The sequence below is a fragment of the Macaca thibetana genome, chromosome 1, assembly GCF_024542745.1.
Source record: "Macaca thibetana thibetana isolate TM-01 chromosome 1, ASM2454274v1, whole genome shotgun sequence".
NCBI classification, from domain to species: Eukaryota; Metazoa; Chordata; class Mammalia; order Primates; family Cercopithecidae; genus Macaca; species Macaca thibetana.
This window is the reverse complement of record NC_065578.1, coordinates 216,510,146-216,525,691: the sequence shown is the minus strand read 5'-3', so window position 1 is coordinate 216,525,691 and position 15,546 is coordinate 216,510,146. Positions and strand designations below refer to the sequence as shown.

The 15,546-nt window shown below is 43.3% G+C and overlaps 1 protein-coding gene across 5 annotated transcripts in view; it reads right to left on the bottom strand.

Moving 5' to 3' along the window:
* Nucleotides 1-195: 195 nt before the first annotated feature.
* EFCAB2 (EF-hand calcium binding domain 2) overlaps nucleotides 196-15,546 on the bottom strand; it is a 483,350-nt gene continuing 467,999 nt past the window's right edge. For 2 of the 5 annotated variants that reach the window (XM_050785099.1, XM_050785096.1), the window contains 4 exons: nucleotides 12,867-12,946; nucleotides 11,710-11,752; nucleotides 11,509-11,575; nucleotides 7,351-7,971 (listed from right to left, as the gene is read on the bottom strand). In XM_050785099.1, the coding sequence (XP_050641056.1) occupies nucleotides 7,856-7,971; nucleotides 11,509-11,575; nucleotides 11,710-11,752; nucleotides 12,867-12,946 (306 nt within the window). In that variant the 3' untranslated portion in view covers nucleotides 7,351-7,855. Of the gene's footprint in view, nucleotides 3,876-7,350; nucleotides 7,972-10,234; nucleotides 10,540-11,508; nucleotides 11,576-11,709; nucleotides 11,753-12,866; nucleotides 12,947-15,546 lie in introns of those variants that run through there. The other 3 variants (XM_050785114.1, XM_050785124.1, XM_050785107.1) reach the window with 3 other exon arrangements.

Below are 15,546 nucleotides of genomic sequence, written 5' to 3'. Positions count from 1 at the left end.
TCCAGCTGGGGTGACACGGCAAAACCTGTCTCTAAATTAATTAATTAATTAAGGTATAGCCAAACAATTAGATACTATCCGGTCACTCAAAGTTATGTTTTAGGTGAATATACATTATCATGGAAAGAGTGTTCATTATGTATTCACTTAAAATAGCAGATTACATAATAGCATATATGGTCTGATCCTGTAGTATTGTCATGTTTGTTATTTATCTATTTCTCTTCCCCAATAGTACCCTGATTTCTTACCAGAGTATTTGCTCCCTCCAGTGGGGTGTAGCTGGTGGTTGGAGGATTCCTGCCTTCCACATGGCTGCCTAGAAGCAAGGTCCGCCCTTACCTGCCCAGGCCAGACTGAGCTCAGCTTAGCAGGCTGTGTCTTGCAGGCCTTGAACCTGAAGCAGTGCAAAGCCGTCCCCTGCAGCAGCGGCCCTGGACGGGCCGTTCCGGTTATGTGATGTTTGCTATCCTCTTACACCATGCTTCTTTGCCCTCCGATGCCCCCTTGGCTCCTGTTAGCCTGAGCCTGGTGGCCCAGTCCCCAGTAGGCTCTGTAAGCACCCCTTCCTCAGCCCAGGTGCCTTCCAGTGAGTCCTGCTTTCTGTCCTCATGGTCAAGGACCCTAACTGATAGGTTCCACAGTGATATTTTAAAGAAGTTCTATAGAGAGACACATCCCTGGAAAAAGCTTTCAGAAGAGATGAAGCAAAGCGTTAGGAAGGGTGGGGAACTTTTGTGGAATGAGGGTGTTTTCCTCTTCTTTTTTGTTTACTGGCATTTTCCAATTTCTCTTTAGTATCTATTGCTTGGGAGCCACTCTAGTAATTGTTAGAGTATTTTATACTTTACATCGTTTTTCCCAAAGGGCCTTTCCTGGGAAGGTTCTCTAAAGCAGCCATCTCAGAGTGAGGTGCCCCTGCAGGGAATGCAAGATGACTCCTTAGGGTGCAGGAAGAAAACCAGGATTTGTTTTAATTTATATTTAGGTTCTGTGTTAGTTAAATCTCACTGACATCCTCCCTGGGTCCACACGGCAGAAACGCACATATCAGGAAGGCAGGCAGCCGCCGTGAAGGAAGCTCGGGGAGCCTTCGCTCGTGCAGTGATTCCATCTTGTTTATTTCCGTGCAATCACTAATTGTACAGGCGGCCCACTGAGCGAGGGATTTACAGATGTGATTTGGTTGTGATGACATCAGCCCTCAAAAACTGATAAGAGACTTAAAAAGTTTCCTAAAAAGTAACCTTGAATTGAAGATAATCCCAACGCAGGGGGGTTTCCTGAGAATGGCGGGGGCGACAGTTCCACCAGGATGAGCTCTGCGTCGTGTTGGGTAAGAACAGACAGGCTTATCGGATTTGATAAAGAAGAACTAAAAAACTTAAACATTATCAAGACTAGCTGGAAAGTAGACTTACCTCTATTCTCATTAACAACAAGCTCTGCCTAAGTACGGACCATGCCTTGAGTTGGTAACCAGGAATGTTACCAGCCAGCCAGACATTTGAAAACTAGGCGTTTAGAGCATGGAAACACATCTTGACGTGCTTAAAAGCCAGATTTAAAGTCATGCAATACCCAACCATACTGCAGTACATTTCCTGAGTTTGGTGATAAATGCTTAGAAGCCTCTTCTGAGATTTCTTTCTTTTTTTTTTTTTTTTGAGACGGAGTCTCGCTCTGTCGCCCAGGCTGGAGTGCAGTGGCGCGATCTCGGCTCACTGCAAGCTCCACCTCCCAGGTTCCCGCCATTCTCCTGCCTCAGCCTCCCGAGTAGCTGGGACCACAGGCGCCGCCACCGCGCTGGGCTAGTTTTTTGTATGTTTAGTAGAGAAGGGGTTTCACCGTGTTAGCCAGGATGGTCTCGATCTCCTGACCTCATGATCCCACCGCGGCCTCTCAAAGTACTGGGATTACAGGCGTGAGCCACTGGGCCTGGTCTGATTTTTCTTTTTTAAGAAAAATAGCAGTTTCTTCAAATGATTAGGAGTGTTTTCTCCACTAGATGAGGTAAATAATTCCTGCTGCTCTAAAAGTACCGTGACAGATAGCACATTTTTAAAAGCAGAAGAAAAAAAGAAACCTCTTAAAGCCTCCTATTTTCACATTCTAGAAAGAAACTTAACGCCTTAGAATTAATAGCACCATGACAGCACACGTCGGGTGTCTCCCCACCAGCAGCCCAGGGACGCGCACATTCTCTCCAATTAGTTTTCTATTATCTACCTACTTCCCCACCTCTCTGTCCATACCCAGGCAGCAGATCTCCACCCCGCCCCTCCCTCTCTTTTTCTCTCCCCCTCTCTGCCTAGCTGGCTTTCTGTAAATAATAATTTGTGTCAGAGCCTACAGCTTTTTAAACATTTTCACTTTTATTATTTCATTTAATCTTCACGCCAGCCCAGAAAAGTGATTTTTCTACTTTACAAATTAAGATGAAGAAACTCAGCAATATTTTTTGATTTTTTTGAGACAAGGGCTCTCTCTGTCACCCAGGCTGAGTGCAGTGGCGCAATCGTGGCTCACCACAGCCTCGACTTCCGGGGAAGCTCAGCGATGTTAAATGTCTGGGCCAATCACGTAATCAGTAAGGAGCAGAGCCTAACTCCAAATCCCACACTTGCATTCAGTATCAGAGCCCCAGGTAGTGCTTTTTACACACAAGCGTGCATAAGGCTCCCCTGAGAACGTTAAAGCTTCCTGGACCCTACCTCCAGACATTCTGTTTTAGGGGTCTGGAACGGGGCACACCCCCGATTTCTAACACCCTCCTCCGGATGCTCCTGAAGCAGATGACTGGCAACCACGCTTTCAGAAACACGCAGGCCTAGGAGGCAGCCACCATGCCTGGCACGAGGGGAGCACGCGCGACCATGAGGCTGTTTATTTAAGCAGCCCAGGAGGGTAAGGTAGTAACCCTTGATCTTCAGGGAACTGCCTGTATAAACACGGCACTTTCTTATATGAAAGGATTTAGAAAACGGAAAGGAAGGAAGATGGGAAGGTAGGAGACAAAGATCTAAACACATTCCATCCCACAGAAAATACTCCTGCCCTTACCGAACAGTCGTCATCCCAACTAGCCTGCTATCTTAGACTCTCTTTGTTGTGTCTTTTAGGCGTTTGGCACTTAGACACTGGGTGACTGCAAAGGGGACTGAATCTCTGCACTTCTTCTCAGGAGGGAGAAGGACAGAGCCGAGCTCTCTATTTGACACAGAGGTGCACAGGAGGGAAGCGCCTGACCCAGAGTGAGTCACACATGGAGCTGGGAGCAGAGCGCAAGATCGCCGGACCCTCAGGCCTGTGTGTCGGGCCCTGAGTCACGCACCTTCCCCAGCAGCGTGACAACGGAGACGGCTTTCCACAGGGTCTGGCGAAGCTGTGGGGTATGGCAGGCTCTGCAGAAGCCAGGAGTCATGAGGGTAAGCAAACTTCCCACGCAAGGGACTAAGCACTCTCCCAGTCAGGAACTGGCACGGTGATTTACATCAGATGCTGAGGGCAAGGTCGGTGAGCTGAAGAGGCAAAATACACACTGAAGTGATTTGAGTGTAAAGAAAAATGCTCCGTTTGCAAACAAGGTACGTTTATTCTGCAGCTTAGGAGATAAAGTGAGATTTCTGTGGGGAGTCTATGTTGCGCTTTCTGGTGGCCTTAAAAGAAACAGACAAATTTGTGCTAAAAATAAAAATGAATTACATTCCATAAAGCCAACTTTATGACACTAAACAGAGAAGATTCCCGTGCGACAAGATGTGAAGTTGAACATCAGTCAGAACTTCTGAAAGAATCCTCGAAGACGGGGCCTGGGGCGGCACGCAATCTCGAAGCAACCTTCCTCTACTGCCTTCTGCGCATGACGGCGTCTCCTCGGAGAGAGAATATGATGTCATCACTTGATCATCACGAGATTAGGGTTCATTCACCAGACCGTACTTCTTTAATGGCTTACAGGACTTAACTCAGAGCTGTTTTGTGTGCTCCAAACAAGTCTGTGCCTGGGCTGACGCATTAGGCTGTAGCACAGGCTTCAATGCTGCATGTCCGTGCTGGCCCCTGCCACCGAATGATATGCCCCTGGGTATGCGTCCACCTTGAAGGGTATTTCATATCTCGGCCACCCTCCTTCCCAGCTGCAGTGTGTTCCCATCATAAACAGCCTGTCTGTTGATGTTCTGAGGGTCACCACACTCCTCTCCTCCATCTCCGCCCTGTCCTGAAGGCATGTGGCTCATCCTCATCTCTGGCTGGTGATTCTGACATGCGCGGTCAAGCCAGCGGCACATCAGTTCTCATCTGGACTTTACCTTGGGAAAATCTCAGGTAATCCTAGGGGTAAAAAATGATCTTGGCACAGTAGAGAAGGAAGAAATGCCTTCCACTGTTACCATTGCTGGAATTATTTGTCAGAAAGCCTTCCAGAAGTGACGATTCCTCGCCATCGTTTTTACTCACTATTTTTTGAATGGGATGACCACATATTAATCATCTAAACTGGAACATTTCTAAGAGTACAAAGGAGACCTGTTAATAATTACACTGGGACGGGTGTAGTCTGGGACTACCCCAGGCAAAGCAGGACAGACGTCCAGCAGGACATCCTACTTCTCCAGGCCATGAGTAGAACAAAGACATGTAGGGCAGAGTCCCAGATAACCCCAGCTAACAAAAAAACATCAACAGAAATAAGTGTTATCCTTGTAAACCTCTGACTTTGGGAGTTCTGTTATCACAACATAACCTAGAAAAAGCTGATACAGTCCCTTACTGCTGTATAACTTCTTGATTGCCACCTCTGCAACATGGGGATAACTTAACAGCACCTACACCGGTGGTGGATGTGAGGATGAAATGAGTTCATGTAAGTCAAGCACTTAGGACAGTGCCTGCAACACAGACAACAGTCAACAAACATCAGCCACTCTTACTATTTATTCATATAGTAACACAGGAGAAGAAAAGAAACGCTCTAAGAACACAGTGAAGTCAAATTTCAAAGGAAACGTATTATCACTCAGGAATGGTAGGAAAGACCACCCTTGCTACCAACACCAGCCACTTGCCCTTTTAGAGCCCCGAGTCCTCTAACCCTCCCATCTGTTAGCCAGTCCTCCTGCCTGGGTCTTTCCCTAACATGTTAGCCACGGACACCCTCGGAACTGTGTTCTTGCAGATTCCTCGGCCTTTGGCTCCTTCCACCTCACCCACATGACAAAGCTTAACCCTGGTACAACAATCTACCTTTTTTCTTTTCTTTTTTGCTCCTGAGCACAAAATCTTCCAGAGTTTCTTGAAAATCCTTGCATGGGCTCTCTCAACTCTTTTTCCCATTTCCCACAAGAGATATTCTAAAGTTACACCATTCTCTTCAAGCTCTGTAACCTACTACCTTCCTCTCCAAAAGGCAGTAGAGGCCATGAGGTAGGGACCACAGGCGTTGGTTCACTGTTCCTAAGTCTCTGTATTGCTCTGGAAGCCGGCCCCTCCCTTCACCCTCTCTGCGGGCTCTCAGCCCTCGGACTAGAAATGAACTTGCTACATCTGCCCATCTTCCAAAAATCACTCCCCCAGCCTGTTGTCTGTTTCCTTCTCTTCACTGCTGAGTAACTTGTCCTCCAGGCTGCAACCTTCTCACATCCATTCCTTCCTCAATCCACACTCAACTCCATACCCTGTTGCTTCCCCACATCTGCTCTGGGAGAGGCCCTCAAAGAACTCTTCCTTGCTACCACCAACGGACGTTTTTTCCGTCTTTAATTTCCCTCTCCTCTCCACTACATCTGGCATGGCCACTGCCCCCTCCTTGCGATTGTCTCTGATCTTGGCATCCAAGATACTTCTTTCCAGCTTTCCTCTTCTCAGGCTTCTCCTTCCCAGTCTCTTTTGTGGGCTCCTCTTCCTCTGCCTTCCCGTAAATGCTGATGTTCCCCATGGTTTTGTTCTAGACTCTCTTCTTTTCCTTTCAAGCTGCTTACATGCTGAGCTCCAAAGGTGTCTGTACCCAACCTCACCATTTTGCTTACCAATGCCCCACTTGCTCCTCAGATTTCTTATCTGAATGAATGGCACTTTTACCCATCGTCTGAGCCAGAAACCTGGGATTCATGCTTGACTTTTCTCAGTCTATCCCCTCCCACCAACCAAATGGCCTACAAACGGGTCTCACTTCTAGTCTTGACCTATCAAATCTATTTTCCCTGCTGCTTACAAATGATCTTTCTCTGTGATCTTCAGAATAAAGTCCAAACTCTCACGCTGAAACCTTAACTCAACACCTAACCCGATATTCTTAATGATACAGCTCCTGTTTACCGCTCCAGTTTCACCTCTCATCATGACCCCCAAATCTCCTACATTCCAAACATACTGAGCTGCTTTCAATTCCCAGGTGGTTCCACGTTTCATGACCCCTCTAGGGTTTCTGGACTTGCCGCTCACCTGCTGAAATGCCCTGTGCCCCGCTGCCCACTTACTAAACTTCTCATTTCAAAGTCAGGTGTTTCCTGTCCTGGGAAGCGTTCTCTGCTCACTGGCACCTTTCATCTCGCAGAAAGCTCCCTCCCTGCACGGCCAAGTAGCTGCCCCTCTGCTGTACTTCCACGGTACCCTGAACGTGCCCCTGTCTGAAATGTGGCTGCTGATGGACTTGCAGGCTTCCTTCACTAAACTGGGACCTGGATTCGTTAGGGACTCTGGTTCCTAGCACATTATCTCATGATACTCATTCAATGTTTCATGAATGAATGAACAGTGACAGTCTCTTGGGTAGCAGCTGCATCTTTCGGAGGCAAGACGGCATGCCTGAGGAAGGCTCCCAGCAACTTGAAACGTTTCCATCTATGTAGATACACACATACGGTGGTAAAGCCATCTTTAAATAGAGATCCGTGTGTGTGTGTGTGTGTGTGTGTGTGTGTGTATTGTTATAAAAGAATATCTAAGTTGGGAAAAGTGTTCATTCTCCTTTACCTTATCTTCCCCTTTGCTTGTAAGTTGCCATATAGTGACTATTTTTCCATTGTGACTGCTTGTGCTCAGAGGCGTCCTTCATTCTGCTCTTTCAGGAGCTGCACATTTGCACACCAAAACATTTCTCAGTATTCTTACTCAGTATTCAGGACAATATTCCCATGACAGATATACCGAGTAGGTGACAATTCTAAAGACAAAGAGAGAATTGCCACTACCTTACACTATGAATTTCCACTCAGCCTTCTTTTCTCTAGTTTCAATGATCTCAACTCCTTTAGCTACTCCATAAATGGTGACATGCTGGATCAGCAAATATAAATGTTTACACTCAGTTATTACAATCCCAAATGACATTCGTAATTGGCACTCATAAAAAATCAATTAATATTTATTTTGATAAATCTCCTTCCACACTCAGATTGATGAAGCATTTGTTATTGTTGAAAAAGGAAGCCTTCATTATATTGCTACTCATTGTCAATTGCTGGTCATTCTGCCCCCTCTTAAGATCTTTATATGTCAAACCTTGGGTCATTACAGTCATTTTCATTTTGTCAGCTTACTTAATTTGAAGGTTACCTGAGTTTTATTACAGAATATAATAATCAATTCTAATGTTAAAATGTTTTAAGAATAGTTTTTAAATAAAGAGTAATTTATCATTCTGTAAGGCTAGACATACTAAATTTGTTTTAAAGTGTTATGATCATCTTTAAAAACAAAGTATCTCAAAATAGAAATAGTTACGTCACAAGGTATTAAATATCACATATAGGAATCCTAAGATTCCTTAGATTCTCTTATCTCAGATGTGAAATTAACAAGGAGAAGCAATTTCTAAAATTGTCCTTTCAATTAGAAATTATCTTTAGAACATTTAATTTTCATCTATCACCATCATTGTTATATAGTCCTTGTAATGAATTGAATTTGATTCTGGATCAATTGCAGCAGACAACATTTCTTCCATTTCCTCTTGAGAAAAAGGCTCACCTCAGAGAGACAAAAAGGAAAATTTATCATTTATGATCATCTGATTTTTTTCTTTCTCTTTCCACTAGTCAGCTTAATAGCCATGGAGCCCCACAAACTCCCACACTGTCACTAGTTACACTCCCTGGAGCTGCAGAGCCAGGATATCACGACAGTCCAGAGGTTCAAAGAGAAGGCTATTGTACACCCTGGCAGATTCTGGACTTCTTTCAGCCTGCAGATGTCACAGATCAAGCAACCTCTAGAACGCGTCATTTCAGGCAAAACAGTAGGAAGACACACAGATATCACGAACAAGGTTATTTATTTAGATGAAAACTTTTGAGATTACCAGAGGATCAACCTGAAGCCCCAGTATTTGATTAAAGATGGAAGGAAAATCACCGAATGGTTAAAGCACAAGTTTGGATTCACATGCTGGCTGCCTCTTACTCGCTCTAAAGTCTTGAGCAAGTCACTTAACTGCCCCACACCTTAGTTTACCTGTCTATAAAATGGAGGTGATAATGACACTACCTATTACACAGGGTTGTCATGAGGATGAAATGTGTTGTGATTTGAATGGGATGTAGAACAGTACCTAGCATATAAGCAGCAACATGTAAGTGTTTGTTTAAAAACTTGTTCTGAGATCTTCCCTCCTGCTAAACACTGTCTGATGCAATGCACATTCCTGGACACTTAGGGACTTCTATCTTGTAGGAACTTGATTCAATGTGATTTATTTTGTTTATCATATGAACTCCTGGGCTGTAAGAATGCATATTCTCAAACTAGCTGATAATTTGTGAATATTATGAAGCGCGTGCAAGTAACTTGAATCTATATTGCTATGAAGCATAAATTTACTTAAAAACAATTTGTAGAATTCTGAGACTCTCAAACTAGCAATTCTTAAGCACCTATTTTACCAAACTAGTCAACTGCTATTACACTTAGCTGATGGGTCCGTTATATTAAATCATAACTTAGATTTGCATAGTAATTTACATCTTACATATTACTTCCAAACATATTGGTTCATATATGTAGAAGGTCTGTAATAACACTTGTTGAATGAATAATTGAAACCATATATATTCTTACTTGAAAATACCTGTCCTATGCTTAGTCCACTGAGATACTCAATAGTTGATCTTTAAGTACCATGAACTATCTGTAAACATATCATTTTCGAAATTATCACACAGTCCTCCAAGTAAACCACGTGATTGCACCATCTCTGTATACACTGCAGTCTGTTCTGACTTTTCTGTTTTAGTCAGTAGCGTTACCATAATATTTGTCATTGAGGGCAGAGCCTTGATGTTATTTTTGATTCGGCTCTCATCTTTGTCACCTACACTCTGTTACTCATCATGACCCATGGATCCTGCCACAGACAGTCCTACTGTACCAATCCCTTCTCCCCATTGCCATTTCTGTTGCCAGGTCAGGCCTTTATTTGGGTGCCTTCAGATGCTGAAATAACCTTCTAACTGGCCTCCCTAGTCCAACCTCTTTCTCATGCATCTAACAAACCGACCAGCACCAGAAAAACCTTCTCACAATCACTCATACACCATGTGACTCATCTGCTTAAAAGCCTATAATACTTCTCCATTGCCCACAGGTGAATTCCAAACTCCTGAGCCTGGGACTCCACAATTTAGTCCTAGTAAATCTACTGAAGTTAATTTCCCACTGTTTGCCAACATTATCCTCTGGGCCAGCTAGGCTTATTTTCTCTCTGAAATAGCATGTTCATTCCTACCTCCCAATTTTTGTTCAGACTGTTTTACATATCAATAATGTCTCCCTCTCATTAGCCCCTTCACCTGGTCTTCATCATCTACTCATTCATTCATTCATTCATTCATTCAACAAACATTTGTTGAGATCTACCGTGTGTGAGGGAATTAAAATGTATCAGAGTTTACCTCTGCCCTCAACTTAACCATATACATTCTACCCTCTCAAAAAACCTATTTTCTCTTTAAGTCTTCCCAGACCGAGCTTTCCAGGCTGGTCCGGCCCTGGTTGATCTTCTGATATTGATTTTTCTATTGTCTTGTATTGTGAATTATTTTATGTTAGTTTTATCTCCCCAATAAGATTGTAATATCCTTGAGAGAGGAAGATTTCAGTATCATTATACCTTACTACACTTACTGAATCCTTAACATACAGTAGGCACACAACAGTAGGAAAAGCTAACTGTTTGAGCCATTTTGACTAAACTCATGTTGCCTAATACATAACCTAGGATTTACTTTCTTTAAACTAATCCTTAGGATTAAGAAGCTGATGCTTTGAAAGTTGTAACATTCCCATCAAAATTAATCCCTAAGATAATTTTAACAACGGCATAAGAGTTCTTGGGTGGCAGCTCTGATGGTCGTGGCATTCTTACCCTCACTCCCTGTGTTCCGTCTAAAGATGGATCAAGTTGGGATGGTCAAACCAGTCATGCATGTAGATGCAGTCTTAGTCTTCCCTACTCCAAATTACTTGCACTTTTGATTCTGTCACAAGTGATCAGCAACTGAGTCATTCAGGACTCAATGTGTGAACCAGGGAGCTCTAGCTCTGTATGGGAGAAGGCAAGGTGACCAATATGAGGCTGGCTTCAGGAGACTGTCCATCAGGCCACTGACCTTCAGGGTAAACAACTTTACACATCAGCCTAGCAGAGAGAATTCCTAAAGGAAATACGTTGGCATGTATGTAAGTGTGCAGGTTTTACGTGTGTGTGTATGCATATATGTATGATGGGCCATGTTCGAAACAAATATATATGGTTCAATTAACATTACAAAAGGAAATTTTTAGTGTTAAAAATGACCTCAGTATTCAATTGAGGTTACATTAGCTGTAACTTCACCGACAGAAAAGCTCTTTAAAAAGGAAATTTTACCAGCACTGTGGGAGGCCAAGATGGATGGATCACCTGAGGTCAGGAGTTCGAGACCAGCATGGCCAACATGGTGAAATCCATCTCTACTAAAACTACAAAAATTAGCTGGGCATGGTGGCCCATGCTTGTAATCCCAGCTACTCAGGAGGCGGAGGTAGGAGAATCACTTGAACCCGGGAGGCGGAGGTTGCAGTGAGCTGAGATCACACCACTGCACTGTAGCCTGGGCAAGAGAGTGAGACTCTGTCTCAAAAAAAAAAAAAAGGGAATTTTTATATACTTCTATTCAAATCTTCAATCTAGGAGGAGGCCTTCATTTACAGTGATTGATAGTTCATGTTTTCCACATGGCATATCTTTTATTCTGGAAACGCTCTGAATGGAATGCCGGAAATTATAGAAGTAATCACTATGCTTCACAAAATCCTACGAGACAACAACCCATCTCCCCTTTCCCTACTCTTCGTCCTCTTAACCACCACAGAACAGAAACCATCCCCAAGCCAAAATGTTAGGAACAGTAAATAACTTTTTAACCAGAACAACTGATTTTAAAGTATCCCCTATAACTTCCACATAACTGTTAACAAATTATTAATTCCTCACATAAGTCACTGTGATAAGTAATAAATCATGCTTACCTTCTTCAGTCATATACTTGATCAGTTCATCCTTAGTAAGAAAGCCCCGTTTAGCTGAATCTAAAGCCTAGGGGAAAAGAAAAGAGAGGTGTTATGTTTTTCATGTGGTGAATTAAGTTCTACATGATGAATTTTTCACACGTGGATATAGGCGCGTGTATTTATATGTATGTCTATGCACAGAAGCCGGAGCTCACATACCTCAAAAGCTCGAAGAAGGACATCTTCTGGAATTGGTCTGTATCTGTAATTACGCAATAAAATGAGTAAATGCCACAGTATTTACTGCAGTCTCTACATAAGAAATCAGCAGTCTCCAACCTTTTTGGCACCAGGGACCAGTTTCACCGAAGATAATTCTTCCACAGACCCAGGAGGGGGAGGGATGGGTTGTGGATGAAACTGCTCCACCTCAGATCATCGGGCATTAGATTCTCATAAGAAGCGTGCAACCAGTCCCTGGCCTGGTGGTTGGGGACCCCTGTAATAAATGACCACATAAAACAAAACAGGGCTGGGCGCAGTGGCTCACGCCTGTAATCCCAGCACTTTGGGAGGCCGAGGTGGGCAGATCACCTGAGGTCAGGAGTTCGAGACCAGACTGGCCAACATAATGAAACCCTGTCTCTACTACAAACACAAAAATTAGCCAGGTGTGGTGGCACACATGCGCCTGTAATCCCAGCTACTCGGGAGGCTGAGGCAGGAGAATCACTTGAACCCAGGAGGCAGAGGTTGCAGTGAGTGGAGATGGTGCCATTGCATTCCAGCCTGGGTGACAAGAGTGAAACTCCCTCTCAAAAAAATAAAATAAAATAAAATAAAAAATAAAATAAAGGCTGCTGATATACTGGGATGATAATACTCACCTCACTGAAATCTTTTTGGATTTCTGGATATGAAAGTTGAAATACCTCAGCCCCACAGGAAATACTTAGTGCAAAATCACTGACATGTTTGAGGTTATCTATTCGCTTTTTGGAAATCAATTTATCTGGGCACAAGAATTCTATGATGAATGAACTATCGTAAGCTAATGCTATATTTTTGCTAGAAAAATGTTAGGATTCTTACTTATCGATAATTCAAAACAGAAGATAATAAGAATGTTGATTTACGATTTTTGTAGCTTATTTACCCTCTAATTATGCTTTGCTTAGGATAACACTAATGTGGTTGATATTTCTAAGCATGTACCAACTGGCAGTTCAGAAGTATCTTGAAAGGTTAGAGGGAGGCCACCTTAAGATACACTGGTTGAGTATAACATACAAAGTGAAAAAGTCAAGCATCCTGAAATGAACGGATTCATAATTCAAACCATTACTTTGCCTTAACAATTGCATTTACTTACTTACCTCCTTTCTAGTAGTATTTCTGTCATCACCGGAAGAAATTTTTCGAATCGAATGTATCCAGTGGGTTCTTCTTCTTCTACCTAAACATTCAATAAGTAAACAGCCATTTATTCACTCAACAAACGTATTCAGCAACTACTTTTTCCAAGCACTGTAACAAGTGCTGGAGACTCCGGATGGTGAGCACGCTCGGGCATGACCCCTGCTCACAGAGCTGGTACTTTATTTTTTTAAGACTTCTCTTCATCATTCAACTTGAACACAGCTGATACTCTGATAAGGGAGACAGACATTAATCAAGAAACACAACACAAATACACTGTGAACTGATGTAAGCACAATGAGGGGAAGGAGCATGGGTCTGTAAGAACAGTCAATAAAGAACACTCGGCCGGGCGTTGTGGCGTAACCCCAGCACTTGGGGAGGCCAAGGCAGGTGGATCACTTGAGGTCAGGAGTTCGAGACCATCCTGGCCAACATGGTGAAACCCCATCTCTTCTACAAATACAAAAATTATCTGGGCGTAGTGGTGCACACCTGTAATCCCAGCTACACGGGAGGCTGAGGCAGGAAAACCACTTGAACCCGGGAGGTGGAGGTTGCAGTGAGCCAAGATCGCACCACTGTACTCCAGTCCGGGCGACAGAGCGAGACTCCATCTCAAAAAATAATAAAGAAAGAAAGAAAGAAAGAGAACACTTCTTAGACCAGGAGACCAGGGAAGTCATCCATGAGGAAATAACACTCCAGCTGGCTTAGAAAGGATGAGTAGAAGGTGACGAGACAGAGACAGCCGGGGAGAGACAGTCACCCAGAGGAAACTGAACATGCTGAGACTCTGTGCTGACGCATGGGAGGCTAGGAGGCTGCAGTACAAGGGGCAGGGAGAAGCCTTCAAGACGAGGCTAGAAAGAGAGACAGGGACAAGACGGCAGGGCCTTCTTGCCCACGACAGTGATAAGGTTGCTAGCCTAAGAACAATGGGAAATCAGTGACGGTCTCATAGATGCAGGTTTTGAACGAGGACACTGGTTGAGGGTGAGGCAGCTTCTTTAGTAGTCCAAGCAGATATGACAAGGGCGTAGATTGGAGTGACGGCCATCGAGAGAGAAATGGATGGCTTCAAAAAATATTTTAAGAAGTGAAATTGATAGGACCTGGTCCTGCATTCATTATGAATAAGGATGGAAAAAACAGAGGATTCAAGGATGACTCCCAAGATTCTGACTTATACCACTGGGATAAGGTGATGCTTTTCCCTGATAAGGAACCCTGAATGAGGCATCAGGTTAGGGGACCAATCACCATCTCAAGGACCAACTACATCTTAAATCATCATAATATGCATTAAGTACCTACATGGTAAATAGAACTTTGTCACACCACCACGAGATTAGAAGACTATACCTGAGAAAGAGAAAGTTTGGCACTTAGCACTATTAAATGAGAACGAAACAGATCCCTGCCCGTGGGTTCGACTTGGATGGAGTGGCTGAACAAAACACCATTGACCTTAACTTTCATGTCAGGCTATCTATAAGGAGCTGTAAATTTTCCACTCCCTTTCAAAAATCCTATTAAAAGGCTCATAGATCCCAATTCAGCAGATGAGCTTTGGACAGATTTATTCTTTGAGCAAAAACAAACAAACGAAACACTATAGGTTGCTGCTAAGTGGAACACACCATCATCCAAATGACTCTTATTTTTTCATGTTTATACTAGATTCACACCTAGCATGGTGGAACCCTCAGACTCCACTCTCAGCAGAAAATGCAATGCATTCAATGACAGAACTGTGTGTTTCAGAATTTCTGAGTCCATCCATTCATGAACAATTGTTCTCAGTTGCCTCTAGGTCCAAGGCGAGCATTTTGCAAATTAATGTTCACATGGCTCTGATGCGCTTGAGTAGCACTCTGCAACTCCCTGCTCAGGAGCCTCGGACAAATACAATGTAAATCTCATGAGGTTATCTCCAAAGGAGGAATTTTAAAATAAAAATGTTGAGTTGCTATTCTGGTTACTCCAGAAATTTGCTCCAGAAGCGAGAGCAATGGTTTTTTCCCTTTCTTCCCACCACCAACAAACCACTGTAGAGCAGCGGTCTCAACCTTTAAAAGATCAAAACCCCTTTTTAGCTTACATGCACCCTGATCAAGCTACAAACTGTTGTTTGTTGTTCCAAAGGAAGTTCAACTCTATAATTCCATCTCCATCATGGAAGAACTCACAAATGACACATAATATATGCCTCATATCGCTTCCCCGGGTTCCGTCATGACTTTCACAAACCCTCAGGGATGTGAAGATTATGGTGCAATCTCCGCAGATCTTTCTCGCCTAATAGATCTTTGTGGAACCAAAATTACACGAAAACAAGTTAAAACAAAACAGCCAACTAGTCAGAATAGCGGACAAGTCATAAATGTTCTTTGTTATTGTTGTTTTTAAAAGAGGGACAATGAATAAACAGGCCTTGTGGTTAGAAAATAAGAAGAAAAATGGTTATGACCATCTTCAACTTGGGCAGAAATTGTAATATCTTTCTATGACCCAACACTGTCCTCTAGAGGCCATATCCAATTTGTTCTTGAGCACAAAAACATGTATAAGCCATGGCATTAGAAACAATATAATTACATAATAATTCCAAGTACAGCATTCATGGAATGTTTA